We start from the raw sequence: 25,826 nt of genomic DNA on the forward strand, positions 1-25,826 counted from the left end.
GAATGATCACCTTCCCCCACCTTAGCTATCAAGACAGATACAAATCGCAACTTGGTGGCATCATCGTCACACTGTTACTTTTCAACTTTCCCACACCATTGTGACAGCCAAACATGGAAGATCGCGCGCGCATACCCGTCAGCCCTCCCGTGGCTGATCCAGTACCGTCCTACTGGCATGACCCAGAATCATCCCTTACAAACATTAACCATGGTCAAGATGATTCTCACGAGCCCTACGACTATGTCATTATTGGTTCAGGTATCTCAGGAACCATGATCGCCTACAACCTGCTCAAGAAAAACCCCAAGTATCGCATCATGATGCTAGAAGCGCGCGAAATCTGTAGTGGAGCTACAGGTCGCAATGGAGGCCACACGAAAGCAGCAAGCTATCGATCCTACTTGCAACACGCCGAAGAGCTGGGAAAAGAGGAGGCGTTGAAGATCGCAAGGCTGGAGTATGACAACATTGTTGAGACGCATCGACTGGCGGAAGAGTTGGGGATCGATTGTGAGAATAAATTGTGTAAGACTGTAGACATCATATACGACAAGCCCACATTTGAGCTTGGGAAGATGGCAATCCAAGCGTTACGTGCAGATGTGCAGGATGAAGAGAAGGAAGCAGGGAAGATGGCTTGGTATAACATCCGTGAGAACATCGAGACCGTGAGCGAGCACTTCAGAGTCAGCGCTAAAAACGAGAACCCAGTAGTTGAAGACAAGGAAACGGTAGCCGGCGCGTTCGAGTACATCGCCGGCAGAGTGCATGCGTACCGCTTCACCACAGGCGTGCTAGCAGAGTGCATCAAGATGGGCCTACAAATCTGCACCAACACACCAGTCCTGGAAATCGAGCCTTCGAGGGACATTGCCGACTTCTTATGGGATATAAGCACACAGAACGATACATTCATAGCGCGAAACTTGATTCTGGCGACGAACGGGTACACTCCTTTCCTCGAACGTTCACTGCAGGGTGCGATCGTTCCGTTGCGAGGGCAAATCACAGCTCAGAAATCAGGAAAAGCATCAAAATTGTCAGTACCATTACCCACTACGTTTTCCTTCATCTACAAAAGCGGGTATGAGTACATGATACCCCGACCGCTTCCGGGCGGCGGCCAGCATATCGTTATTGGCGGCGGTCTCGGCCGTCTACCAGAGGCAGGAGCAAGTGAATTCGGTACTGTCGACGACAGCTCGCTCAACCCAGAAATCTCAAAGTACCTCCATGGCAGCCTTGCTGGCTACTTCGGCTCTACCAATTGGGGCGAGATCAGTAACGAAGAGGCTTCGAACCGAGTCGTTCAGGAGTGGACAGGGATAATGGGCGCAACAGCAGACGGAAGGCCTTTCGTGGGCAAGGTCCCAGGAAAGATGGATTACCGAAACCTTCCCGAATATGACGGGCCTAAAGAAGATGTCCCTCTCAGGAACTTGTGGATATCAGCAGGCTTCAACGGACACGGGATGGTACTGTGTCTGAAGTCGGCAGAGGCCCTGGTCAAAATGATCGAGAACGATGGAATGGGTTGGACTAATGATGGACCGGGTAATGTGGATGGGTTGGACTGGTTTCCAAAGAGCTTTCTCATCAGTGAAGATCGACTTAAGCGGTGCCAGTTCAAGGGAAGGACGGATCTGCTGCCGAAAGAGTGATCTGCCGGGAGGCCAATCATAGTTTCAGTTCGTTGACCATAGCCTCCCCTATCGATCCAGCAAGCAGGTTCTGCACCGATTCAGCGACCATCTGCTCTCGTGTCTCAAGCGTGGCTGAACCAATGTGTGGCAGCAAAACACAACGTGGCTGCTCCAGTATAGGGTAGATGGCTTGTATGTTTGGCTCGTCTTCGATAACGTCGAGGCCTGTACCGAAGATCTTGCCTTGGTCGAGCGCATCTACCAACGAGTTCGTGTCGATTACAGGACCTCGCGCTATGTTGACAATTACTGAAGTCTTCTTCATCTTCTTGAAGAAGTCAGCATTCACAAGATGCTTCGTACTCGGCGTCAAGGCACATCCCACGATAACGACATCGCTCTCGCTCGCAAGCTGACCCAGATTGCGTGCAACCTCGACCGGAACGGTAAGGCCATGCATATGCTTGATGAGATCATAGTAGTCTTCCCACACCGGCTTTCCAGGCTTCGACGTAACGTAAATAACCCGCTTATCGGTGCTTGCAAAAATGTGCAGACCCCGCTGACCTTGGTACAGTGATGCGTACAGTAGGTAAGTACCGTGGTTCATGAGAGCGGACAGCCTTGTGAGTGGCCGTTCACCACGTTGTTGCCCTGCAAGACATGTACCAGACTGTCAATTCTGTCAACCAAGATAGAAACAGCCACTTAAAAGCCTTCATTCTTATATAATGTAAGTCTGTCGCAATAGTGAACCAACTTCAGGGGGGTCTGTACATTTCAGCAACCATTATAGCGCCAAACGCAATAAGTCTTTTCAATGCAGCTTGTGCAATCCGGCCAAAGCCCAAGAAGCCAACAGTCACACCACGGATCTGAGGACCAGCCATGAGGAGAGGATGCCATGGCATTTGCGACCCCTGCTCACTTCCGCCTTCGCTTCTCCTCCTCCTCTTCTTTGCGCCATGAGTACTAGCATGACTGTCAGGTCTGCTACTGCGTCAGAGAGGTAGTCTGTGATATAGCCTAAGCGAATGTTGCGCTTTTTCAGTGCCGCGAGGTCGATGTGATCAGTCCCAGCGGTGAATGTCGCGACTGCTTTCAGCTGGCTGCCTGCTGCTTCTAATAGCTCTTTATCGGTTTTGTCGGAGACCATTACCAGGAGCCCGGCTGCTCCTTTCACATTTACAAGAAGCCATAATCGATCGCAAGGCTGCAAGCACCTGATTAGTACTCGTGCCTTCCATTCTTGCTGGAGTGCTTCCCACCTTGTCAGATCGGCATTGGACAACTTCAAGATCATCTGTTCATGCATCAAGCAAAGCCTGAGACCCATCGAGCAGGTTTCGCGTTACCACAATCTTTTGCGTAAGCATTTTGAGGAAGTCGTTGGCAAGGCTACGATTGGCCGAAGGCGGGGCACCAGTCGGGGTACAGCCTCGGGTGTCGTCACAGGGCGCGTTAGTAGCCTTCTAACAAATGAGATCGCTGTGTCCTTCCATCTCATCTTGGCCCTTGAAATTGCCAAAAGAGGAAAGGGGTAGGGTGGCTTATGTGAAGTGCGATTTCCGTATACGGTCAAGTCAGCATGCAGCAGTGCTTACGATGAGTCGTGTCGAATCGTTGCTGATTGGACGTGCTGCCCCATCTCACAAAGCATTGCGGCTCAAGGTGTGGTAGCGAAATGACGACGAAGGCTTATACATATATGTAACGATATGTCTGATAATATACTTATATGCCTTTGCTGTCTTCTTCAAACCTTTCAGACAGACAATGTCAAACACCATGCTCGCGCCACTCAACTCTTTCAGACACACAACATCAAATATGATGCTCGCAGCACTTCCCCAGCCAGGCCTCGTGCTCTTCCCCGGCTTCACAGCCCAACGCCCCGAGACCTTTTTCGTAAAATGCGACAGTGGATCTTCGACCATGGCACATTACCAAGTTTCGTTCGCATCTCCCACCGGCGGTCCCGGCGCACCACTCATGCGCATCAACGAAGAAGAGAAGAAGACTATCATCTTCCGTCTGCTAAACGGTCAAGAAGCGATGAGGATAGTGAAGCAAGTGCACAACTGGAGCGGAAAGAGCCCGGAGTACCATGGATACGCGCCAGATGGGAGGAAGCTGTGGCATTTGAGTCTAAAGTCGGGATTGCTGAAGACGAAATATGGTTAGTCGAAGTGCTTCTATGAAGCATAATTCTATTCTGACATGTGATAGTCTTGACGTGGGAGCCTGGATCAGGATCGTGCATGCCATCGGTGGAAATAGAGAACAAAACGTCCAGTGGAGACCTTGGTCTGTTGGTCAATGGTAGCCTGGCTATGACCGTGACGAAGCCCAACATCTTGAAATGGCGGAGGGAGAACGTGGTAAACGTAGCACCAGGTATGGATATCTTGCTTGCGTTGGGTCTGAATTGGATACGATACGATAAGCAGAGCATGGATGCGAAAGCCATAGGTAAAGGTGTTGGTGACGGAGGTGACTCAGTAGCTGCAATTAGCGGTGAGTAAGTCTTAGTCTCAGGATTACCGCCAATGGTAGATTCGACATTTATACAGTATTGAGATAAATGCATTTTCATTTTGCTGCTTTCGAGGTCAGTAGGGTATATTCGCGATCACCGTGACTATAATAGGTCTTCATGCTCCTCCTCAGCATCCTCTACACCCCAATCCAGCTTCATGAGCAGTCGGTCGATGCCACCGACTCGGAGTGGTTCATATCTGCCTTCGTCGTCCTCTAGAACGTTCGTGGGTCGCGGTCCGCTGGCACCGATTCTCTCGCTATCAATCTCCCTCAGCCGCTCCACCAGCCCTTTGAGGTCGCTATCAAGTCTCCTTCTTGCACGGTCCATCTCCAGGCTGACGTTTGCCTCCTCTTTTTTGTAGTTCTGCGAGAAGTCTTCTACGCCCTCGTCTTCCTCGAGGTCAAGGTTTTGCTGGATAGATTGAAGGCGCGTGATGTGAGCGACGATATCATCCACGTGGGTGCAGAAAGTGCGTAGCGTTTTGGTGAAGGCGCCATCCATTATGAGAAGTGAGTATGCGACAGAAGCAAGGAAGTGTCGATGTGCGAGTGCAAGCGCCTCCGGATCGTGTTGCTGCTGCGTTTCACCCTCTAACGCAACCTCGTCCGTTCCTCTTGTTGGTGGCCTATCTGGCGTTGTCGGCCGAGTCTCAGTATGTTGATGTTTCTTAGGCCCCTGTACCCAATCTAGAAATGCCTTGAAAGACTCTTGTACGACTTCTCCTTGGAAGTAGGCCTCGCTCTCAGCCAGGAAGAAGATAGCGGCTCGGCAAGTCGCCCAGATGTTCCGCATATTTCGAGCTCGCTGGTTCGTTCGCTGACGCCGTCGCTTCAGGATTGCCTTTCCGCGTGATGAATTGCTGTACTGATAACCTGGCGGACACGGGTGATCTCGTCGAATCGTGCTGTGCCGCCATAGTTGCGCGAGGTGGAGATGAGCTCGTCTGACTGCGAGTAAGTAATTGTTTATCGATGAGTAGACATCTATATCGGCTTTGGTAATGAACAAATCGAGAGGTGACAAGATGTCCATGCTAAGGGAGACGGGCACCGATAGCAATAGATCATCGAACGACATGTTAGGAATCTGCGGTAGTGCAGACTCAGCATCCTTCGCACGACCAGGGGTGCCAGGGCGATGGCCTGATGCACTGTGCACGTCAAGATGCAAGATGTCTGATGCAGCATCGAGGATGTCATCGATGTGATCATCTTCACCACCAAGAGTTGACAAGACCGAGAGTGAACGCGCCAGAGTTTGGTTGATCTCAGCTTCCTTCAAGAGAAGACCTTTGATAGATTGACCAGACTTCGTCGACTGTGGACCACGATGTCGGGAAGAAAGCTTATCATCAGCCTCCGCTATCAGCACCATCGCGAACTCGCCTCGGCCAAGCAGAAAGAACTGGTATAGTACGTTGAGAGTCTCAACTATCTTCTCTCGAGGCAACAGATGCTGAAGCAAGTTGCGTGAGAGTGATGTCCGAATGTTTGCGATAACCTCAGATAGCTTTGCGGAAGAGATGGGCGCAGTCACTTGGGAGAGATGTTGCACATGGACTGGCAGGAGCTCGAGCTCCGATATCTGTGTTGTTGCAGTCTTCGTCTTCGACGTGGATGGCAGTGATCGTATCTGATTGAGTGACTTCCCCACAAACATGATGGACAGCGCGGTCTGGCGAGACACGAATTTCGGCAATAGCCTGTTCCGAGCCACGAAAGAGAGCTCGTTGGAGTCTTCATCTTCTTGTGCGATGAAGAAGTCGGATGCGCCGAAGGATGGTAAGCGGCCATATAGAAGCCATGTCGACAGTTGCCGTAACCATGCTGTCTCTGCAACTTTCCCCAAGTACTGAGCAGCTTCTTCGATGTCCGGGTACCCTGTTTGAGCTTCTGTTCGCAGCTTGTCAATGAGCTCGGAGCCCGAAGCTGCTTTCTGGCTGATCTTTTCACTCTTTGGTGGTAGTTCTGATGGTAGCATGAAATTACTGATGTCCCAAAGCCACTCCATCAATCTAACCCATCCAGAGAACTCGCCAACGATGCCGGCTAGCGGCACAATGTTGTACGCTCCAACAGTCGATGCATCTTGCTTCAAGATTTGGCTCTCGACTTCCAGGATCTTTTGTTGAAATTTGTCCAGATGGTACGAGGTTATGGCAGTAGCTACTGCTCGACAAACAGTGGACGGGTGAGAACTTGCAACTCTTGCAACATGGTCGCGTGTCTTCCGGTGTAATCGGGACAGATGACCAATTGAGGCCAACAATTCAGCTTCTGGAGGTGACAACAAGCGGCTCGCAGTCGAGGTCACGTGCGTGGAACCTTGCTGGGCATCGAAGAGTGCTGAGGGGTGTCCGGAGAGCGAGAGGAGAATTTCGTGGAGCATGGCAGCGGCGACAAAGGCGGGGCAGCCGTTGTCGGAGCCTGCTTTTTGCGGCTCCTCACAGTGAGACGCTGGACAAAGACGATGAGCAAACTCAACAGCTCAAAGCGACACATGGGAGGTCGCGTCGCGCTGCGCACATTGCTTGCGTGAATTGTTGGTTGGATGCGGCTAGTGTTGCGGACGCGCAGAGGAGACGCGGTCTGGGTTGGCATGGGTGCTTGCCCCACGCCCGCGGTCTCAGAAGGAGCCACCAATAAGGCACAAGCTGAATAAGGTCCGTAGATCCCTGTCCCACCTGCGTCCAGTTGACCGAGGGGCATTTATTGACTGTCCCGCAAGTACCTTTCACAAACACATTTGGGAGCTTCAGAATGGCACAAAGAACACTAGTGAGGCCAATTGGCCTTGCATTGAACTCTGCTCGTACACAGCAGTTTGTTCGTCCCTTCAGCACAGTCCTGGACACACCAATTGATCCCAAAACCCAACAAGTTACCCCACCGACAGCCCGGAAATCATTGGTATTCGAAGACGCTGTCAATGCTGCTGGACCCAGAACCAATTGGACAAGAGAGGAGATCGCGGAGATTTACAACACTCCACTGATCAAACTGACCTATGCGGCGGTATGTTTGGGTTCCATCTATCCTAAAGAACCATTCTGATTCTTGAAATCATAGGCTTCAGTACACCAGCGCTTCCATGACCCAGCTGCTATTCAGATGTGCACTCTGATGAACATCAAGACTGGTGGTTGTAGCGAAGATTGCTCATACTGCGCACAATCTAGCAGATACGACACAGGTCTGAAGGCCACTAAGCTCTCATCTGTTGAGTCTGTGTTGGAAGCTGCTCGTGTCGCCAAAGAGAATGGCAGCTCGAGATTCTGTATGGGAGCTGCATGGCGTGACATGAGAGGCCGCAAGACAAACTTGAAGAACATCAAGGCCATGATCACGGGCGTTAGAGAGATGGGCATGGAGGCGTGCGTTACGCTCGGTATGGTCGATGCTGAGCAGGCGAAAGAGCTGAAGCAGGCTGGTCTGACAGCGTACAACCACAACGTTGACACCAGCCGTGAGCACTACCCAAGTGTCATCACAACACGAACATACGATGAGCGCCTCAAGACCATCCAAAACGTCCAAGAAGCCGGTATCCACGTCTGCACCGGAGGTATTCTTGGTCTCGGCGAGAAGGCCAAGGATCACGTTGGCCTTGTTCACACCGTTGCCACACTTCCTGCACACCCTGAGTCGTTCCCTGTCAACGCGCTAGTACCAATCAAAGGCACACCACTCGGCGAAACTCAATCAGTTTCCTTCGATGCCATTCTCCGTACTATTGCGACTGCACGACTGGTCATGCCTAAGACAATCATTCGTCTCGCAGCTGGTCGTCATACCATGCGCGAGGAGAAGCAGATCATGTGCTTCCAGGCTGGTGCGAACGCCATCTTCACTGGTGAGAAGATGCTTACCACTGCCTGCAACGGTTGGGAAGAGGACAAGGCTATGTTTGCACGATGGGGCTTGAGGCCGATGGCCATGGAGGAGACCATTGGAGAGGTGAGCAAGGCCGAGAATGTTGTTGTTGAGGCAGTGAAGGAGGCAGAGCAAGCTTCTGCTACTGCATAGATCTACAAGTCTTAGTATTGAAGCTAGAGACGGCTACAGGATATAAAGTACATTACAGCTGAGCTTTCATCCGTTCTGGGCCTTGCTTCTTTTCCCCTATTGTATCCTCTTCGCTCCATTCCTGTAACGCGCCAACCAGAGTCTCGACCTCATCAACTGTATTACCTGCGTGTAGGCAGATCCTGACTCTCTCGGTTCCTAGAGGAACTGTTGGTGACACGACCGCTCTGACCATCATGCCTCTCTCTTGGAGATATCTGGCAAGATTTCTTGGACGTTGCAATTGCACTGCAAATATTGGCGACTGTGGACAAGCACTAGGTATGCTGAGCAAACTCCTGGCTGCAGCGGAAGTGACGTGAAGTTGCTGCATAGCCTTGAAGAGAAATTCTGTCAAGTGATGCAGATGTAACTGCAGGGGCACGGTGCCTCCTGCCCGGAGCAGTTGGTAAGAAGATCGTATGAGCGCCAGAGATGGATACGACAGAAAGGTCGTGTAGATCAGGGGCCGGGCATAGTTGATCAGGTAATGGCGAAGGGTGTTAGAGCCAAGGAGGATAGCTAGTGTACCGTCAGCACAAGATCATTGAGGTGTAGTCTGTTTCAGAACGTACCACCATTGCCAGCTAGTGCTTTGCCAAATGTGTGTAGTCGTGCAAAAATTTGCTTCTCGAGGCCAAGCTCACAGACAAGACCTCTTCCTTCAAATCCTAGCACTCCGGTCGAATGTGCTTCATCAACAACGATGTAGCCTCTTCCTTCACCCAAAGTCTCAGCGACGGTATCAACAATCTGCCGCAGGGGCGCAACATCGCCATCCATACTGTAGATTGACTCCACAGCGATGAACACGTTACATCTACTCGGTAGCTGAGCCACCTCGCTCAATACCCTTCGAAGATCTGCTACCGAGTTATGTTCGAAAGGCACTGTCTGTGCAGCTCTTGAAAGGCGCATCCCATCATGCACACTCGCGTGTACAAGCTCGTCAAACACGATCACATCGCCAGGCTGCGGTACACACGAGAAGAAGCCAGCGTTTGCATCGAAGCCGCTGTTCCAGAGCAATCCTGCCTCAGCGCCATGGAACGCGGCAATGTCGCATTCTAGTGATTCGGCATAGGGCGAATTGCCGTCCAAGAGTCGAGATCCACCACTGCCGAGAGGTAATTGCGAGGTTTGGAGTTCTGCAAGATACACACCCTTCAGTTGAGTGTTGGTCGATAGTGACAGAAAGTCATTAGACGAGAAGTCGATTTGGCCAGCTTTGGGTAGGGTCAAGTTGCGCAACGTCGAGTTTGTCTGTCGTCTTTCAAGCAAACACTGCATCCTGGCATCGAGTGGTCCTTTCTCATTCGTGCCTTCCATCTCTTTCTTCGTTGCCATCACCGAGGCCGAGAACTCCAAATCGAGTCCAGATGCTGTTTCCTGCCGAGCTGGATCGCTAGCGTGGGTCGCTCCACAAGGTGGGCAAAAGCATTGCCCGGCCCACCAACACAAGAGGCAATTGTCAGACGGAAGGCGGGGGAATGACACACTCGTTGACTCAATCACTCCCCTTCCAATGCCTTGACTAACCGCTACAGTTCGAAATCGGTTTAGTGTGTTGTGTATGCAGGTCGATGCAGGAACGGGACCGAAGGAGATGTACTTTTCCTTTTCCTTTCTAGACCGAACCGGCGGAACTCAAATCCCCAGCGCAGCATACACCCCACACCGACCACGAAACATTGCGATCCCGCATCAATCGCACCGCACTTGGTCCTTCCGTCACGAGAATGTCGAGAGTGCCCGCGGGATTATGGAAGAAATACATCGCGGTGCAAATATATGGTGCTAACACCGATGTTGGAAAGACTGTGTTCTCTACCCTCCTCGGTTTGCGCGTCAAACATGGATTGAAGAGGAGGAAATATCAAATCCAGTATATCAAGCCCGTCTCGACGGGACCTGCCAGCGATCGCGATGATGAGTCCGTCTGCCCAATCCTTCAGCAATGTACAAACACGGCTAACATTAGCTAGCTATGTGCGGAGGTACACAGGTCAGACTGTTTCAACCCTGTTCCAGTTCAAGGACCCTGTCAGTCCTCACATAGCCGCTCGAGACTCGGCTCGAGACCCGAAGGATATTGTGAGGAATAGCATTACAGATGTCTGGAACTACAGACTAATGACACCAGCCCAACGATAGTTTCCTTAATCATCGTCTTCATCAGCAGCTTCGGAACAGTGCATATGCGATCCATCATAAGTCAGATGACTGGGGTTTCGGCATCGTGGAAACTGCTGGTGGAGTCCTTAGCCCGGGTCCATCAGGAACGCCGCAGGCGGATATTTACCGATCCTTGCGACTCCCTGCAGTCCTTGTTGGTGACCACAAGCTTGGGGGCATAGCTTCGACTATCTCAGCTGCTGAGTCGCTCATTATGAGAGGCTACGATCTCGATGCCGTCGTCTGTTTCGATGACAAGAGCAAATATCAGAACGGCGAGTACCTGACACGGTACTTCAATGACAAGATGGGAATCCCAGTCTACAACATACCGTGGATACCCAATAACCTTGACGGCAAGGATGAGCGCGAGGAGCAAGCGTTAATGAAGCAGTACTACGAGAAAGTGTGCAAAGACCGAGAAGTCCACAACATTGCAGCACGCATTGTTGATCGACACCGTAAGCGAATCGAGAACATAGACAGCATGGCATCACGAACACACAAGACGATCTGGCATCCTTTCACACAGCACAAGCATGTCGAGAAAGCGGAAGACGTGCTCGTATTTGATTCGGCATACGGTGACTACTTCCAAGTCAAACGCACCTCGAAGTCAGAGACGAGCGGTGAGCTCGATGACTCTTTGCCGATGTTGTATCCGGCGTTCGACGGATCTGCGAGCTGGTGGACGCAAGGTAATCTACAAACTCGATGGATCCTGAATCTGCTCTGATTGTCACTACAGGTTTGGGACATGGTAATCCCCGCTTAGCACTTGAAGCAGCGTACGCAGCAGGTCGCTACGGACATATCATGTTTGCAGGAGCAACACACGAGCCAGCACTGAAGCTTGCTGAGCACTTACTTGAGGGCCTGAAGAATCCTCGCCTAACTAAAGTCTTTTACACTGACGACGGAAGCACAGCGACCGAAGTTGGTATCAAGATGGGCGTCCGTGCAGCCTGCAAACACTACGGCTGGGATGGCTCCAAAGAGGCTATCGGAGTGTTGGGACTTAAGGGTAGCTACCATGGCGACACAATTGGCGCCATGGACGCGTCAGAGCCGTGTGTCTTCAACGAGAAAGTCGATTGGTATCGAGGTCGTGGCTACTGGTTCGATTATCCGACATACAAGCTGAAGGGTGGTCGTTGGGTCGTTGAGCCACCCGCAGGCATGGAGGAGGAGTTTGGACCTGTGCAGCAATTTGCCGAGCAGGACGACATTTTCGACTTCGACGCTAGAGGGCAATCGCCAAGATATGAAGCATATATCGAGAAGACGCTCGACAGACTTGTCAAACGGGAGGGCAAGAAGTTTGGCGCACTGGTCATGGAGCCTGTCATTCTGGGCGCAGGCGGTATGATCTTCGTGGATCCTTTGTTCCAGCAGAGCCTTGCGCGCGTTGTGCGTCGTTACAACTTCGCCACATCTTCGGAGGCCGCGCCTCCGGCGATTGAGGGCGGACATGCATGGACCGGATTACCTGTCATGTTTGATGAGGTCTTTACTGGCTTGTACCGTCTTGGCCGTTTCTCGTCTGCCTCGTTCCTCGAAGTTCATCCCGATATCTCCGTTCACGCCAAACTGCTCACAGGTGGTTTGTTGCCATTGTCAATCACGGCAGCCAGCGACTCGATCTTCCAAGCCTTCTGGGGTGACGAAAAGTCTGAGGCTCTACTCCACGGTCACAGCTACACTGCGCACCCCATCGGCTCCCATGTTGCCAATGTGAGTCTAGACAGGATGGATAATTACTATCATGGATCGAAGTGGTATCAATTCAAGCGCGACTGGAAAGAGGTACAATCGCAGGCTACCTCAACAAGACAGGATAAGAGGGATAAGACATGGAAGATAACCCCAAACAACCTCCAAACAGAGTCCAGACTCTGGAGCTTCTGGGGTAAGGAGTTCGTGCACAGTCTTTCGCACCATGAGCGCGTTGATCATGTTAATGCACTTGGCTCCACCTTAGCTGTGTCACTGAAGGACAAGTCTGGAGCCGGTAAGTCCACACACTTTGTCATGCTTTGTTCTGAAGCTATACTAACGTAAACAGGCTATACTTCTTCCGCAGCCATAGGTCTCCGCGACTCGCTTTTGTTCGATCACAGCAAGGTCCAGATTCACTCCCGTATCCTCGGCAACGTCATCTATCTGATGGCCAGTATGACAACGACGCAAAGTCAGCTGAAGACTGTTGAAGAAACATTCAGGCAGAAACTGGACGCGATCAGTGAGTAGTTTGGTAGAAGCACGTTAAAGGCTACATTATATGCTGCACAATCTATTGTATGCAGGTGATCTGAAGTCGGTGTCCCTTCTCGAGGCAGTGCTCGTACGCGATGTACCAGACTAGGCAGCTGCTGGTAGATGCGTGCTTGGACGGTGTTCTGTTACACCCGTCATGTACGCTGCAGCACTGTACGACAGGTCCTGATTCCGATCATGCTATAGAGGCGTGGACGTTGCACATTATCTCTATGAAAACCCCCGACGAAGATTTCGACTTATTCAAGCTCTTTCTTCGTTCACTTGCGTTTGCAGCCACTCTCGAAATGAACGCACTTGACTTCCTCCTCGACTTTGCAACTCTTATGGGCACATCGTCAGCCTTGACAATTCCGCCGGGCTCCCGCAACGCTCCAAACATACCAACTCAGGAGGTCCAAACATCGAAAGCGTTGTCACTACAAAGTGCTCAAAAGCCATTCCCCCATGGAGACCATCTCCAGCAAGCCCCGCAACCTTTTCATCCTCAGCTAGGTACCGGCATCCCTTCGATGACCTCGCATGAGGAGACAATTGCAGCCTTCTCAAGAGCCCACGCAAGCCCTACAATTCAGAATCCCATCGACTGGATTCCAGCACCTCCTTATCCGCAACACCCATCCACGCAAGGCCAGATCTTACACCACCCAGAAGACCACTGGTTCACCGAAGTGCTCAGCTTCGACTGCGAACTCACTTGTGGTCACCATCCCGACCAACAATATCATTGCAGGTACATGCCTCCGCCATCAGTCTGCACTGCGGACGGCTGTGCGCCCCCGCCGCCATGGAAGGCGAATCAGGTGCTCCTGCAACATCAGCAACCGTTCCAGCACATACCGGCTGAGGGCCTATCTTGCGAGTACAACTGCGAAGACTGCTTCTACAGACAACCGTGTCACTTTCCGTACTTCCCACCACACAGCAACTGCACCCAAGACGGCTGTGTGCCTGTAGCACCGGTGGAGATGTGGGGCCATGTTCAGGATAATCTGGAGATGTTTACACATCGGGGGAACCAGGGCCGAGTCGTAAGAGGGAATCTTTTGCAGCATCATTGAGCTTATTACTACCGTCGAAGCCTGACCAGGGACCTGTGATTATAGCCTGTAAACCAAGCCCTGAAGAGCAATGAAATGTTGTTGCGGTGTGTGCCACTGTAGAATACTGATAGCTACGGTAAACGATAACGTAAGACTATCGGGTCAATGGAATACTGCGCTGAATTGTTATCTAGCTGGGAGATGACGACTATATACCTGACCTCAGGCCAGTGACCTGTCACACACTAGACTAGGGTAGTCTGTCAGGGGTACAGTCAGACCTTGTACAGACCGACCGATACCGCAACACATGTCCATCCCTAACCTTCCTCACTGTCTCAGCCCAGACCTAGACTCCTATCTGTACACTAGCCTTCTTGACCTCCTTCTCATCGAGTTGTCGGACGGGGAACCCAACTTTTTCCAAGTTTGTTTCTTTGATCTCCTCGCCCCTGATCTTGCTCACCAGTCCGTCCAACCAGTCTTGATGGCCGAGTAGCATCTTGTTGGGTTTTTGGATACTCCATTCTGCGAAGACCTGCGTTCCATCAGCACACTTCCTCGCACATGAAACGGGATGTACAGCTTACAGGGCCGATTTGGCTCTCTTGCGTCAAAACGCGGACACGATCATTCTCGAGGTCCTGCACCAACCACGCGTGGTAGATCTCTAGCCCGTCCGGCGTCTTGCTCTCCCACGCTAGTCTGCCCTCCCTTCCCCTCACACTGCCCTCAGGCTCAACACTCTCCTTGACCGTGCAAGTCAGCGGCGGGAAACCGAAGGTGCTGAACTTGAAAACGCGGCCCTTCAGTAGCTGTGGCCCTTCATCGGGGACGGTGATCTGGGCGCAGTTTTTGTAGTAGGACTCCCATTTGGAAACGTCGGCTAGTTGTTTCCAGATCTGCTTAGCAGAAATGCCTTTTGCGATTATCTCGTTGCTAACGAAGTTGTCCGTGGTGCCCGGCGCGAAGTGTGCGGGGAAGATGATGGAGGGTTGGGTGGACATGGTGGGGGAGAATGGGCGGGCGATGTTCCACGTAGTTTGCATTTGGTGTTTTGGATATGAAGGTATGTTAGGGATGTTGTTTAAGTACAATTTTCTGATTATGAAGTTGTGAAGGGCAGTGTGCGCTGTTGTATTGCTTACGATATGATGGAGATGGTTGATTACATCATGGGCTAAATGCTCTCCCGGATGGTTCGTAAGGCGGAGAGATTTGTCATCTTGGGTTGAACGGAAGGAGGGCAGATGTTTTGACGAAGTTTGACTTGCGGGCAATGAGACAATGCGCCAATTGGTCGCGCAGAAAGGTATCCGTGGCTGTAGCTCTCACTCGTGGTGGGTGGGGTAAGAGCGTTAGATGTGACATAGATTCATCAAAAGGACAAGCACATCACAGAAACAATAAGCTCATCAATGAAGTGTTTGCATCGGTATTATTCGCAGTACAAGTGTCTATCCGCATTCCATCGCATTTCGCATGTAGCTTTCATCAATCATGACATCCGCGTCCTGCGCCGTGGCCAGAGTAGACGTGTTCATGAGTTGATGAAGGCAGAAAAAGGGTCGCAGAGAAGCGGCTTTGGGTCCCACCAAAGCGTTGTGGTCCAACAGCCGCAGTATGTACTGCTGTGAAGAAAAGTAAGCATCTAACATGACACGCTGTCTGGAGAACAATGAATCCCAAAACAACCGAGTACACTCCGTAATATCATGTTTTGACAAGCCTGCGCAGTTGGGCAGACGACGTATCGAGAGTTCGATAGCGACCGGTGATTCTGTTGCAACACTTCCAATTCGACAAATGGATGTTACGAGATGCGAGACGCCAAATTACCCAAAGGTGGATGGTGAGGCTCTGCGTTTGACTGGTGCTGGGTTCACTTCTAGTGCACCGGAGCAGCTGCAGCACGCTGAGCCCAGGACTCGCGCTTGGGAGCTGCGGCAGGACGAGGCTGGGCAGGCCATGCGCTGGGCAAGTTGACCCTAGGCGAGCTGCTTGTGCGCTCGCCTTGTCCTTGCTGCGATGGTTTGCGCGGGCGGTCCTTTGCGCCGCCGGTTTGGGGTCCAGTAGGGGTGCCATTGCGCTTGAGCTTGCTGTAGGTTCCATTGCCCTTGCCACGACGCGGCTTTGGCATCATCTTGGTGATGGGTATCCTCATGTGGGCCAGACGAATGATAACGCCGATCTCAGTGCCAGCACCAAAGTCGAATGCGTCCAGTCTCTTAGTTGTGAACGGGTTCTCCTTTCTGACGAGGCGAACATAGGCGTCGTCTTTAGGAAGGGAAATGGCTGGCTCGTTTGCGCTAAGGTGAGGCACCTTGGGCAATCTTACGGTAGGGAGTGATCCAAACTCCCTGTCCTCGAATAGCGCGGCAGTGCCATCACGTGTGAAAGTGCCACGGTTGCGATCAGTTCCTGAAATCTTCCTGGCTGCGGCACTGGGTAGAGAAACAGTCGCAGAGCCTGCATGGCCCCGGACATCGAGGGAAGCCTTACTGGAGGCAGCGACAGCGAGCGCGCCCGGCTTCACAGGTACTGCGACTGGTACTGCAGCAAAGGGCCTAGCGTTCGGTGCGGCATCAGAAGCAGCAGGCTTGTCCAGAAGCTTGTTGAATCGGGCTTGCCACTCAGGATTCATAGCCAGAGGGCGAGCACCAGGTCCGTGGTATCCACGTGGAGGCATATTGACCGAAGGATCTACAAGATCCTGCGCCGGCTTGGGCAGACGAACAACAGGTGAAGGCCTGGGAAGTCTGACCAGTGGATGACCAATGACGCTGCCAGCAAAGACTGGATGGCTCTCAGTTTCAGGAGGAGGTGGCGGAGAGTCGGCCTTGTTTGATGTAGTCATTGGTGCCTGAAAAGCTGTCTCGATCGGTCGAGGGAAGAACCGTGAGGAGCGGGAGCCGCCTGCCTGCTGGAGAGGGGCGCCTTGGATCAGAGGTTGTTGCGGTGAAGAGCCGTCGTGCGAAGGCTTCATAGCTTCATCCCGCAGCTTAAGCTCAGAGCCGGCAGGAGAAACCCTAGCACTGACACTACTGTCCAATACAGTACTGCCAGCAACTTTGCTGTGAACCATAGTCTGCGCCTTGCCTCGTTGGTCCTTATACGTCTCCCGTAGCTCAGGGCGGAACGTCTCACCACCCATGCGCTCGCGGTCCTGATGTGCCTTGACGACCATGTTGGCGTCATCGCGGGCAATGTGAGCGGCGAAATTGCCCCATTTATTGTCCGCTGGCGGTGCAATTGGGCCTGGCCCTGCCTGTGCTGGCAATTGCCTGGACTGAGGATGCATCGGCTGCGATGAGAGCGGCAATTTGACCGTATGTGAGGTTGCTGGCGCCACAGGATCAACGCCGATAGGTGCAATCGATGCAGAAGAAGGCTGTGCAGGTAACTGTTGCTGAGTGCCGGGTCGAGGCTGACCGCGGTTGAAACCTGAGTCGAAGGTACCGTTTCCAAGGTTTCGATCCCTCGTTTGCGCGGAACCCCACACCTGTGAGGTCCACCCTCCACGTGTCTGAGAGCCAGAACCGGACTGCCAGGCGGGTTGCGTTGGCTTTGGGCCTTGTGGGATTGGGCCATCAGCTAGCGGTCGTGAATGTTCTGTTGCCTTCTTTACGTGGTCACGGTTCGAGTCAAACGGTAGCACAGGAGGCTGATCCAGTGACATCGGTAGCCTGACCTGGTTATCTGCGTGCGCATTTGTCTGAGGCTCGACAGGCTTCGCCGACTGGGGTACTGGCGACGGCTTCTTTACTGGATGGGGCTGGTGAACCTTCATCATGCCGTATTGAGCAACCTCGCCATCGTTGGAAGGAACGGGGGGCTTCGGCGGTGATTGCAGGGGTGCAAGAGCAGCATCGACTTTCTGCGGCGAACGTCCAGCTGCAGGTGATGGCGGCTTTTCGCTCGACTTTGGCTTCGGCGCCTCGCCAAGAGCTGCAAGACGTTTGGCAATGCGGGCCTTCTTTTCCTCTTCTTCCTTCTTCTCGGCTTCCAGTTGTTGCTGTTTCTTGAGCCGAGCGCGCTCGATCTTGTCCGCCATCATGCGTTTCTGTGCTTCGACCGCATCTTCCATGGTAGGAGCTGCGTTTGCTGCAGGCGAGGCTGCGTTCACAGGTGGAGGGGCCGAACCTTGAGGCGCAGCTGGATGCACTTGAGCTACATGGGGTGACGTAGCTTGGGCGAGCGATGACCGACGCGGCGCTTCGTTACCTGCAGCCTCTGCTCCATTGACCAAGGGTTGAGCTTGCTGCTCTTCGTCCACGATAGCGTTAGGGAACTCTGGCCCACGTCGATCGAACGACATACGTCGTCCAGGCCCTCCTCCACTGACATTCGAAGAAGTTCGTCTCCTGCCCCAAGATGGCATATCCGCGCTTGATCTAGAAGTCTGGAAGGCAGAAGACGGCTCCGCTGGGCCATCGTGCGATGGTCTCTGCAACAAAGATGGGTGCTGCTGCTGCTGCTGCTGCTGTCTATAACCAGAATCTCTGAAAGAGCCTCGCCGGGCATCGTTAACAGGCTCATAGCGACCGTTTTGCGAATTGAAGAGCTCACGTCCGCCTCGTTCTTCGCGCCATGTGCGATTAAAATCGTCTGGCGCAATTTCTCTGCCGTGGTGTGGCGGCATAGGCTCATAAGCGCGGTGGTCCTGCGTGGGAAAACGGTGATTCGTGGGCTGCTGTTGTACAGTCGGGTTGATCTGGACCGGGGGCACCTTCTCGACAGGAGGTAGAGTAGCCCATGGTGACTTAGCAGGGGCACCGGTAGAGGGTTTGGCCACGAGGGTGGGCTTTTCGGGTTGGCCTTTCAGAACCAGGCTTGACTTTGTAGCGCCTGACTGCGCATGTGCTCCAGGCTTCAGAATTGTCTTTGGGCCGCCTGTTACGCTTGTCTTTGGTGCGCTCGTAGCTGTAGGCGCTGCAGACTTTGGCGTATCGGCCGCTGGTTCAGGCTTTGCGAGAATGATCGGCTTCGGTGGTTCTTCGACAGGCGGTGGCTGGTTTTCTGGAGCTGTGACGGACGATTTCGTTCCGTCCATCCACTCCACGGTGTCTGGAGCCCAGTCGCCATCGTCATCGTCGATGTCAGCCCACTTTGCCTCTTTCCCAGCTTCGTCCATGGGCAGACGTGTCGCAAGATGGATACCATACTGCTGCTTAAGCTCCTCATCTGTGTATTGCTTTGGTGGTGGTGGGGGTACCGGCTGGTTCTTGTTCCACACTTTGCTTGCGTCCGGCCCTGATCCTGCGCCGTTCATCTTTCCCAGAGCTCGTGGAGTGTTTGCGGTGCCAGATTTGGCTACGAGGCGGGGCTTCGCGGTCAGAATGGACGAGGTAGGAGGTTGTACTGCTGGGGCTGCTTTCAAGCCCGGGGACGTAGCAGGAGTCGAGGCCGCCGATTTCGCCAGAAAACTCTTCGTCACGGAAACTGATTTGAAAGCTGCAGGCTTTTTCGTCGAGCTTGTCCGCACGTGTCCAGTGTCCTGCTTTGATGGGTCCACGCTGCCAGGTCGACTGATGTCTGTATCTGAGCCACTGACTGCCTCGCCATTGACCTGCAGAGACTCGGCGCCAGACTGTTCGCCAGAATCGCCATTCTGCAGAGCTTCGCTGGTCTCCTTCGGTGCTGAGGCTGGCTGCTTTACATTGTTGGATGCCTAGTATTCTTAGTGAGAACCCAAACCGTTTAGTCCTCCTCCCCACTTACTGCCGCCGTTTGGCCGTTGCTGTTCACCGAAGCTTGTGCGCCTGCAGTCGAGGCTGAGGCTGTCGTCGTCGCATTCGTTGAGGCAGAAGGAGCTTCAGAGGTCTTGGTGTTCGCGGTCGCTGGGCCCGAGGGCTGCTCGCCGTTGACGGCGGAGGAGTTGGTAGCTGACGCAGTATCGTCGATGGGCGCAGGGCGTCCCACCGACTGTGCTTCCTTTACCACATCGTTGGTGACCTGCTCTGCCATAACAGTTTCCGGAACTGTCGCAGTCGAGGAGTTGCTGTTAGACTGGTGTTTTGCATGGGTGACGGAAGTGGAGGCTGAGGACGCCGACCGTGGTGCGTCGTGTCCGGTTCTGTGCTCATCCTCCATGTGACGCGCGGGGAGTGAGGGAAAAGCTGAAATGTATTCACCTAATGTCAGATGCTACAAGTCGCCACGAGGTTCAAGTGGGCGCTTCCGCAGAAACGTCGTCTGCAAGTCTTCGTGACTGTCGCGGCGAAAGCGGAGGTGTCGGCGTCGAGGTGCGGTCGCGCGAGCTGGCTGCGGTCGGGGGGGGGGGGGGGGAGTGGCTCAGTCGCGTGATGTCGCCGAACGGCTCGTGGCTTCGTCCGGGAGTGCGATAGAGGGGGAGAGGAGCCCTTGCGTTGTTTGGGCGGGTCGCGGAGGTGATGCGGTTTAGGAGGCAGCCCGTGGCTGTACAGCGAGTCAATGCAGGTCGTGAGGCGGCAAGCCTTGGCAATTAAGCTCTTTGTACGGCAAGGTGCGCTTTCGGGAGCACGTTACGCCCGTCGCACGGATGACTCAGGCACTGACTGTAAGTGAGGCGCCAGGTGAGTGCAGTAAATCGTGGTGAATACGTGGCTCAGGCGCAGAGCAGCCGCGATGAGAGTGAACTCACTGCTCACGACAGCCGGCCGGCAAAGGGCCGAGCATTCAGCGGGAAGGAACTCATGTGTTACAGCACTCAGTCAGCATGCAGTCATGTATGTCCAGAGCAAGCTATTTGTATCCTGTGGCAATCCCACTGCTCAATATATCCTCTAATGATCTAGTCGCTGAAGGTGCTAGGGCTTGACTCTGAAGTAGTCAAGGCTGGCCAAACATGTGACTGTGCAGTCTGACTGTTTCGTGGACGTCGTCACTCCTGCAAACTGGGCAAGACGCTCTTGTAGCTAGGTGATTTTGGTTCGTCCTCCACATGATTGAGATGTTGATGTTGTTGTTGCTGTTGCTGTTGCTGTTGCTGTTGCTGTTGCTGTTGCTGTTGCTGTTGCTGTTGCTGTTGTCAAGCGAGGGTCGTAGAGTAGTCCAGATAGTTCCAAGCTGCAGTTCGATCCACATCGACCGAGTCAGGAATTAGGGACGGGAGGCTGCACTGGCCAGATCTTGATTGATCAACTACATCTATATTTACACGTCCCAACCGTAACGCTCAGATCGAATCATAGGTGAGATACGCTTAGTGGTGGACGTTGTTCTTGTGGTGGCCTGCGATTGTTAGTCATGTGATCTCCATGGAAGCCCCGCGAGTACATACGCAGGTGGAAGTAGTAGTTTTGTGCGTAGCCGAGGGCAATGAGGGCGCCGATGATGTGGACGAGCGCTGTGGGCTTAGTCAGCGAAGCTGTAGGCATGTGTGGGAGTGGCACAGCGGCATTCCTGCACCAGGAACGCCGCATCATGTCTGAGGATTGACGTACGCCTGCCTGAAGCGTTCTTGCCCATGTACTTCTTCTGGTAGCGTCCAAGGAGACCCTTGGCCTGGACCTCAGGAGCAGCACCACGGGGGAGCTTCTCGTAGAAGCTCACGACCTTCTGCATGCGGACGGCATTGGGGGATGCGCCGATAGCCTTCAAACGCGTTAGTCCAGTATTCGCCGAACGAGTGGAGCGTGAGCGCAGGCGGTGCTCGAGAGTCGTCGTCGTTGCGGGTATAGAGCGTAGGATGCGGTTCGCTGAGAGCGCGCAGTCGGCGTGCGGGTATCGGAGTCGTCGGCTGCTGTATTGGGAAGGGGTCTTACATTGGGAGATGCGATCTGGGAGGCGGCGTCAGTACTGCGGGCGGTGCGGGCGGTGGGTGTGGAGGCGTACCTTGGGGGGGATCAGGGTGGAGAGGGCGCGACGCTGGATGAAGCTCATCTTGACGGCTGGGGCTCAATTAGCATCAATTGCACTGTTTCCGCGGGCGGCTTCGCTGCGGGGAGCGTACTTGGGCTGGCAAAGACGATGGGGTCGGGATGGGGATCGTGAGGTCGGTGAGGTTGTCGAGATCAAAGCTGCGAGTTCTGCGGCCGGGATGTTCCGCCAAGGCGCATTCCCGCGCGAGCTTGAACATCCATCGACATCACCAACGCCGTCGACGACCTCCACAGCACCACGCCCGCCATAATGTCTGCCCTCCCCCGCTCAATTGGCTCCCGCCTGCTCGCACCCGCCCTGCGACCCTCGGCGACACGCTCGCTCGCCCCCGCATACCGCACATACGCGACCAACGAGCCCACTCCCCACCAGCACAAGACAAGCTCCGAAGACGCGCCCGCTGTCCCCTCCAAGAGCGAGTCCACCCAGATCAGAGAGGAGAGTGCTGCCGAGGGCTTGAGGCACGCGCCGGACTACAACGTCGCCGTCGACTACAGAACATCGTGCGTTGTTCTCGAGCGCAGCCAATCAAGAGCTAGCTAATGAAGCTTGCAGCAACTTCTCGCCTATTCCCAAGCGCGTCATGGATGGCAGCGAGCCTGGTGAGAGCGTAGCTGCGGCTGTTCTGTCTGGTGCGCCAGTCGATCTCCAGGCCCGCCAAGTTCGGTACGATAGTCCATGTACAAGTGCGGTGTGCTCGCAGTTCTGACCTTGTCTACAGCATCTACAAGCCTGCAAAGACCGCCACACAGTCAGGAAACTGGACTTCGGAACACTGGCTCATGGACTGGGACGTGCTCGCCAAGGGCCACCGCTGGGAGAACCCTCTCATGGGGTGGGCTTCCTCTGCCGACTTCATGAACGGCCACCGACTCCAGTTCAAGTCCAAGGAGGATGCCATCAACTTTGCTAACAAGCAGGGCTACGAGTACTTTATCCAGGAGCCCAACGTTCGCAAGTTCGTCCCCAAGGCATACGCAAACAACTTCACACACGTCCCCGGAAAGTTGAAGCAGGTCAGGACAAAGTAAAGAGATGCGGTGGAGATGACTTATCACGTGTAAATACTGGGCTCAAGTGTACTTTTCGTTTGTTGTTCAATTGGCTCGAGCCTGTGGTCTTTCCGTGACATTGTCCCTGCAGATGAGGGCTGTGACCATTCAAGGATGCTAACGGCCAGGCCACTCGACTCTGAGAACCACGCACCTAAGAAGCTTGCGTGTCTACTTCCATAAGTCTCGTACCCGTCATTTCTTCAGTCTTTCCCATCAAGCAAGCTCGGGCATTGTCAGGATGTAGCACGTCGACCATTCTACAACGACAACAACAACAACAACAACAACAACAACATTCAGATTGGAGGCAAGGCAAACAAGGGCAATCCTGTGGTTTCTTCTCGTGTGTCTGCACCGTTTCCTGTCATTCTATTGTTGGATCAGATTGGGCGTTGCCAGGATAGCTCCTCTCTCCTTCTAAGTCGGTAATCGTACTCAGATCTTGACATTTGGGCACTCGGTATCAGGGGCAAGACACAGAAGGGGGATCCTGTAGGTGCATCTTTGAGTTTCTCTCAGTCGTTCTTCTCGCTCCTGGCTCCAGTCACCTCATTGTTGGGCCACCTCAATGGTTGCTAGGATGGCACCTGCCTCTTCACCTGCGCCAGCTTCACACTTACTCCAACCCACATTCACCTACCCATTCTGAACTCCTACCACGTCTCTTCGTTCCACACAGCAACTGGTTTCCTCTGTCCCAGATGACCTCTCCTTTCTATCGCCCCCAGAGGTGAAAGCAGGAGCAATTTTTGCAATTTCCGCTCTCTCCTCGCTGTGAGAACAGCTTCTTCATAACAACACAACAACAACAACAACAACAACAGCAGACGTAAACAAGATTTCGACTACGCAAATATTCTCCACAACACAACACCACCTGCCGCCTTGCCTCTCAACTTCCGTCGAGCAGGAATGCGAAGTGTCATAACGACATTCATGGTACGGCATACTTATGCTGACTGCTTTCCAGAGCTAATTGTATGCTCTAGAACCCAGGACACTCTGCTCCACAGCGCCCTTGGCAAATTGTAAGAGAGACAGGACTCCCACGTTCGCCCTCATCAAAGACATCCGCGGCGTGGCCCGATCATGCTCGTTGCTTCGCCGAGCTAATTGTATGCTCACAGACACTTGAAAAGCACCCACAACCCGCTACAAAGATGGGCCGGGGTGGGTATGATGTCACGGATGCGAACAAGAAAAAGTCGTCTGCCGCTGCTGAGGTCCTGAACTGGGAAGGACGTAACAGAAAGAACCGAGAGGTACGATACGAGGGGACCTTCTAGATGACCTACCAGATCTGACACCACACAGGATGCCGCCGCCGTGAAGGCCAATGAAGACGCCGTAGAGAAGCTCATTAGGGGGAAGAAAAGTCGCGGTATCATGGTAGGTCATTATGCATTATGCAGTCTATCGCTAATGTCTATATGCAGGCCGCTAGACGAGCTGAGAAGAAGGCTGGCGCCAGGTCTGAGCCAGCAGACGGGGGCCACGGATAGCCTGTGACACCTCGCCGTATGTACAACGCTTCTATATACACGCAATAATCGGCACTGTAGCCGCGCTAATCTAATGAATAACTGGAACCCTCCGCGATCCTCTTGTTACCTCGCACTTGACAGCACACTTTGCCTCGATCCTCCTCTCGACACCGCCCACTGCACACTCCTCCATAGATTCAACGGCCACGGCGCCTTCAAACTGGTTGCTGATGATGTTGTCTGTTGGCTCCCTTGTGTCGTTGTCGTCTTCGCGTCTGAGGTTGCTGAACTTGTCGCCTGCGACAGTGCTGTCACCGATACATGGCTGGAGGCTGCAGCAACGGTGCTCTGGGCTTGAGAGGTGCTCTTAACTGAGGATGTCACCAGTGTAGGAGTAACGTTCTGGTCTTGGGCTTTGGCTTGACCCTTAGGACTCGAGTCGGTGCCGGGAGCAATCTGAACGTTGGTCAGTTCACACTTTCATACCAAAAGTCCAAAACAACAAGTCTTAGTACAACAATCATCCATGCATACGCATAACACATTAAGTCATTACTTCACAGGTCATGCTGTCTCAGCATCCATCCCATCATGTATTAAATGCATGTCATGGTCTCCCCCTATTGCGCAAGCAACGCCAGCCTGCGGCTCAAAAACCCACTCACACGCTTGCTCTTCGTCTTCGCAGCACTCACAGCTTTAATCGCATCCCGCGTCGGCGCAAAAAACTTGCTCGCCATCTTCTCATTCCCAGAATCGTTCGGGTGCTCGCCATCCGTCGTGTCGGCCACGGCGTCGAAGCCGGAGAAATTGTCCACGAATACCACAGGGCTGTCACGCGTGCTTATGGACGGTGCGTACTGCTGAATCGCAGTGTTCAGTTCCACGATCCCGTCGACACCAGATTGAGGCCAGCGCTTGGGGTCCAGTGGCAGCAGGTTGGAGAAGATGATGCGCATTTTAGGATTCTTAGCCCTCATCTGGCCAACCAGGACGTCGTAGGCTTTGATAATGTCGCTGGTGGACTTCTTGCCGATGAGCACGTCGTTGGTTCCGAGCAGCATGAGGATGACATCGGGCGTGTTGGCGTTAAGCCAGACGGTCAGATTGCCCTTTGCTGCGTACTCGGTTGCTTGGGAGCCGGGGTGCCCTTCGTGGTCTTGGTCGACTGAGACGCCGCCGCAGGTGCCGGTTTGTGTGCCGACGAAGTCGAAGTTTGTGGTTTTGTCGTTGCGGAGCTTGGCTTGGAGGTTTGCGCGCCAACATCTCTGGGTGGGTGTCAGTGAAAGGTGTCAGGGGTTTGGATACGAGTGGACTTACGCTGACTATGGAAGCACCGAATGGCATGACCTTGACTGTCTGTTGAGCGCTCACTTGAGCCACAACAGTGAGCAGCCCAAAGGCAAGAGCGCCGAGCTTAACCATCCTGGATCCCGAATATATGTCGTCCTGTCCTGGAATCGAGTCGAATTGGATCGAGTATGTGTATAATCCGAAGTGTACAGATACTGTCACGCTTTTGTCGAGTGCTCGTAGCGAAAATGCTAGTTGAAGATGCTAACTCGGATGGGGCGTTTTAGTTTATAAGGATGTTCGCCAAATACGAGGAAGGATGAACAACCCCGTCCAAGGTGTTGCCGCGAGGGGATGGCAGCTAAGCTTAGAGTGAAGCTAAAA

General features: G+C 53.4%; 14 protein-coding genes across 14 annotated transcripts; 7 read left to right on the forward strand and 7 right to left on the reverse strand.

Moving 5' to 3' along the window:
- Nucleotides 1-86: 86 nt before the first annotated feature.
- Nucleotides 87-1,766, forward strand: BU25DRAFT_407654 (FAD dependent oxidoreductase). Its single transcript, XM_033705599.1, has one exon. The coding sequence runs from the start codon at nucleotides 114-116 to the stop codon at nucleotides 1,662-1,664; it is 1,551 nt and encodes a 516-aa protein (XP_033565289.1). The 5' UTR covers nucleotides 87-113; the 3' UTR covers nucleotides 1,665-1,766.
- Nucleotides 1,681-3,022, reverse strand: BU25DRAFT_428844 (uncharacterized protein; the record flags this gene model as incomplete). The annotated part of the gene is made up of 4 exons (XM_033708523.1): nucleotides 1,681-2,185; nucleotides 2,451-2,566; nucleotides 2,620-2,869; nucleotides 2,979-3,022. 4 exons carry the CDS (start codon nucleotides 3,020-3,022, stop codon nucleotides 1,681-1,683), a joined length of 915 nt encoding a protein of 304 aa, XP_033565290.1.
- A 457-nt stretch (nucleotides 3,023-3,479) lies between these two features.
- On the forward strand, nucleotides 3,480-4,171 carry BU25DRAFT_333315 (uncharacterized protein; the record flags this gene model as incomplete). The annotated part of the gene is made up of 2 exons (XM_033702480.1): nucleotides 3,480-3,825; nucleotides 3,876-4,171. The coding sequence occupies 2 exons, from the start codon at nucleotides 3,480-3,482 to the stop codon at nucleotides 4,169-4,171; spliced, it is 642 nt and encodes a 213-aa protein (XP_033565291.1).
- A 116-nt stretch (nucleotides 4,172-4,287) lies between these two features.
- Nucleotides 4,288-6,725, reverse strand: BU25DRAFT_437656 (Spc98 family protein; the record flags this gene model as incomplete). The annotated part of the gene is made up of 1 exon (XM_033709017.1): nucleotides 4,288-6,725. Exon 1 carries the CDS (start codon nucleotides 6,574-6,576, stop codon nucleotides 4,288-4,290), a length of 2,289 nt encoding a protein of 762 aa, XP_033565292.1. The 5' UTR covers nucleotides 6,577-6,725.
- A 212-nt stretch (nucleotides 6,726-6,937) lies between these two features.
- Nucleotides 6,938-8,261, forward strand: BU25DRAFT_360983 (biotin synthase). The gene is made up of 2 exons (XM_033703685.1): nucleotides 6,938-7,202; nucleotides 7,257-8,261. The coding sequence occupies exons 1-2, from the start codon at nucleotides 6,948-6,950 to the stop codon at nucleotides 8,211-8,213; spliced, it is 1,212 nt and encodes a 403-aa protein (XP_033565293.1). The 5' UTR covers nucleotides 6,938-6,947; the 3' UTR covers nucleotides 8,214-8,261.
- A 4-nt stretch (nucleotides 8,262-8,265) lies between these two features.
- On the reverse strand, nucleotides 8,266-9,581 carry BU25DRAFT_385982 (8-amino-7-oxononanoate synthase-like protein; the record flags this gene model as incomplete). Its single annotated transcript, XM_033704382.1, has 2 exons — nucleotides 8,266-8,774; nucleotides 8,828-9,581. 2 exons carry the CDS (start codon nucleotides 9,579-9,581, stop codon nucleotides 8,266-8,268), a joined length of 1,263 nt encoding a protein of 420 aa, XP_033565294.1.
- Nucleotides 9,582-9,988: 407 nt separating this feature from the next.
- Nucleotides 9,989-12,677, forward strand: BU25DRAFT_488544 (PLP-dependent transferase; the record flags this gene model as incomplete). Its single annotated transcript, XM_033711356.1, has 5 exons — nucleotides 9,989-10,185; nucleotides 10,238-10,346; nucleotides 10,396-11,125; nucleotides 11,176-12,438; nucleotides 12,493-12,677. 5 exons carry the CDS (start codon nucleotides 9,992-9,994, stop codon nucleotides 12,675-12,677), a joined length of 2,481 nt encoding a protein of 826 aa, XP_033565295.1.
- A 239-nt stretch (nucleotides 12,678-12,916) lies between these two features.
- On the forward strand, nucleotides 12,917-13,765 carry BU25DRAFT_455434 (uncharacterized protein; the record flags this gene model as incomplete). The annotated part of the gene is made up of 1 exon (XM_033709940.1): nucleotides 12,917-13,765. The coding sequence occupies one exon, from the start codon at nucleotides 12,917-12,919 to the stop codon at nucleotides 13,763-13,765; it is 849 nt and encodes a 282-aa protein (XP_033565296.1).
- Nucleotides 13,766-13,982: 217 nt separating this feature from the next.
- Nucleotides 13,983-14,850, reverse strand: BU25DRAFT_407657 (uncharacterized protein). Its single transcript, XM_033705600.1, has 2 exons — nucleotides 14,338-14,850; nucleotides 13,983-14,285 (listed from the first exon to the last, which is right to left on the reverse strand). Exons 1-2 carry the CDS (start codon nucleotides 14,752-14,754, stop codon nucleotides 14,097-14,099), a joined length of 606 nt encoding a protein of 201 aa, XP_033565297.1. The 5' UTR covers nucleotides 14,755-14,850; the 3' UTR covers nucleotides 13,983-14,096.
- Nucleotides 14,851-15,177: 327 nt separating this feature from the next.
- BU25DRAFT_407658 (uncharacterized protein) lies at nucleotides 15,178-20,024 on the reverse strand. Its single transcript, XM_033705601.1, has 3 exons — nucleotides 19,882-20,024; nucleotides 19,469-19,728; nucleotides 15,178-19,418 (listed from the first exon to the last, which is right to left on the reverse strand). Exons 2-3 carry the CDS (start codon nucleotides 19,712-19,714, stop codon nucleotides 15,636-15,638), a joined length of 4,029 nt encoding a protein of 1,342 aa, XP_033565298.1. The 5' UTR covers nucleotides 19,715-19,728; nucleotides 19,882-20,024; the 3' UTR covers nucleotides 15,178-15,635.
- Nucleotides 20,025-20,512: 488 nt separating this feature from the next.
- BU25DRAFT_385995 (uncharacterized protein) lies at nucleotides 20,513-21,720 on the reverse strand. The gene is made up of 6 exons (XM_033704383.1): nucleotides 21,681-21,720; nucleotides 21,563-21,618; nucleotides 21,493-21,507; nucleotides 21,172-21,322; nucleotides 21,009-21,074; nucleotides 20,513-20,959 (listed from the first exon to the last, which is right to left on the reverse strand). The coding sequence occupies exons 2-6, from the start codon at nucleotides 21,608-21,610 to the stop codon at nucleotides 20,931-20,933; spliced, it is 309 nt and encodes a 102-aa protein (XP_033565299.1). The 5' UTR covers nucleotides 21,611-21,618; nucleotides 21,681-21,720; the 3' UTR covers nucleotides 20,513-20,930.
- A 106-nt stretch (nucleotides 21,721-21,826) lies between these two features.
- Nucleotides 21,827-22,711, forward strand: BU25DRAFT_407660 (uncharacterized protein). The gene is made up of 3 exons (XM_033705602.1): nucleotides 21,827-22,113; nucleotides 22,166-22,276; nucleotides 22,332-22,711. The coding sequence occupies exons 1-3, from the start codon at nucleotides 21,860-21,862 to the stop codon at nucleotides 22,639-22,641; spliced, it is 675 nt and encodes a 224-aa protein (XP_033565300.1). The 5' UTR covers nucleotides 21,827-21,859; the 3' UTR covers nucleotides 22,642-22,711.
- Nucleotides 22,712-23,825: 1,114 nt separating this feature from the next.
- On the forward strand, nucleotides 23,826-24,167 carry BU25DRAFT_455439 (uncharacterized protein; the record flags this gene model as incomplete). Its single annotated transcript, XM_033709941.1, has 3 exons — nucleotides 23,826-23,927; nucleotides 23,980-24,054; nucleotides 24,102-24,167. The coding sequence occupies 3 exons, from the start codon at nucleotides 23,826-23,828 to the stop codon at nucleotides 24,165-24,167; spliced, it is 243 nt and encodes an 80-aa protein (XP_033565301.1).
- A 602-nt stretch (nucleotides 24,168-24,769) lies between these two features.
- Nucleotides 24,770-25,574, reverse strand: BU25DRAFT_428853 (carbohydrate esterase family 3 protein; the record flags this gene model as incomplete). Its single annotated transcript, XM_033708524.1, has 2 exons — nucleotides 24,770-25,417; nucleotides 25,470-25,574. The coding sequence occupies 2 exons, from the start codon at nucleotides 25,572-25,574 to the stop codon at nucleotides 24,770-24,772; spliced, it is 753 nt and encodes a 250-aa protein (XP_033565302.1).
- Between the last annotated feature and the right edge of the window lie 252 nt (nucleotides 25,575-25,826).

Source organism: Macroventuria anomochaeta (genome assembly GCF_010093625.1).
Source record: "Macroventuria anomochaeta strain CBS 525.71 unplaced genomic scaffold BU25scaffold_5, whole genome shotgun sequence".
Lineage (NCBI taxonomy): Eukaryota > Fungi > Ascomycota > Dothideomycetes > Pleosporales > Didymellaceae > Macroventuria > Macroventuria anomochaeta.

Excerpts from the sequence above, each read along its gene's own strand:
- BU25DRAFT_407657 (XM_033705600.1), bottom strand. The coding sequence starts at position 14,754 with ATGTCCACCCAACCCTCCATCATCTTCCCCGCACACTTCGCGCCGGGC. Across the intron at positions 14,286-14,337 it reads AAGAGAGCCAAATCGGCCCT|GTCTTCGCAGAATGGAGTAT; the intron begins GTAAGCTGTACA and ends GATGGAACGCAG.
- BU25DRAFT_360983 (XM_033703685.1), top strand. The coding sequence starts at position 6,948 with ATGGCACAAAGAACACTAGTGAGGCCAATTGGCCTTGCATTGAACTCT. Across the intron at positions 7,203-7,256 it reads TCAAACTGACCTATGCGGCG|GCTTCAGTACACCAGCGCTT; the intron begins GTATGTTTGGGT and ends TTGAAATCATAG.
- BU25DRAFT_407660 (XM_033705602.1), top strand. The coding sequence starts at position 21,860 with ATGTCTGCCCTCCCCCGCTCAATTGGCTCCCGCCTGCTCGCACCCGCC. Across the intron at positions 22,114-22,165 it reads GCCGTCGACTACAGAACATC|CAACTTCTCGCCTATTCCCA; the intron begins GTGCGTTGTTCT and ends TGAAGCTTGCAG. Across the intron at positions 22,277-22,331 it reads CTCCAGGCCCGCCAAGTTCG|CATCTACAAGCCTGCAAAGA; the intron begins GTACGATAGTCC and ends CCTTGTCTACAG.
- BU25DRAFT_407658 (XM_033705601.1), bottom strand. The coding sequence starts at position 19,714 with ATGGCAGAGCAGGTCACCAACGATGTGGTAAAGGAAGCACAGTCGGTG. Across the intron at positions 19,419-19,468 it reads GCAACGGCCAAACGGCGGCA|GCATCCAACAATGTAAAGCA; the intron begins GTAAGTGGGGAG and ends TAAGAATACTAG.
- BU25DRAFT_385995 (XM_033704383.1), bottom strand. The coding sequence starts at position 21,610 with ATGAGCTTCATCCAGCGTCGCGCCCTCTCCACCCTGATCCCCCCCAAG. Across the intron at positions 21,075-21,171 it reads CAAGAACGCTTCAGGCAGGC|CGCTCGTCCACATCATCGGC; the intron begins GTACGTCAATCC and ends CTAAGCCCACAG. Across the intron at positions 20,960-21,008 it reads AAACTACTACTTCCACCTGC|GCCACCACAAGAACAACGTC; the intron begins GTATGTACTCGC and ends TAACAATCGCAG.
- BU25DRAFT_407654 (XM_033705599.1), top strand. The coding sequence starts at position 114 with ATGGAAGATCGCGCGCGCATACCCGTCAGCCCTCCCGTGGCTGATCCA.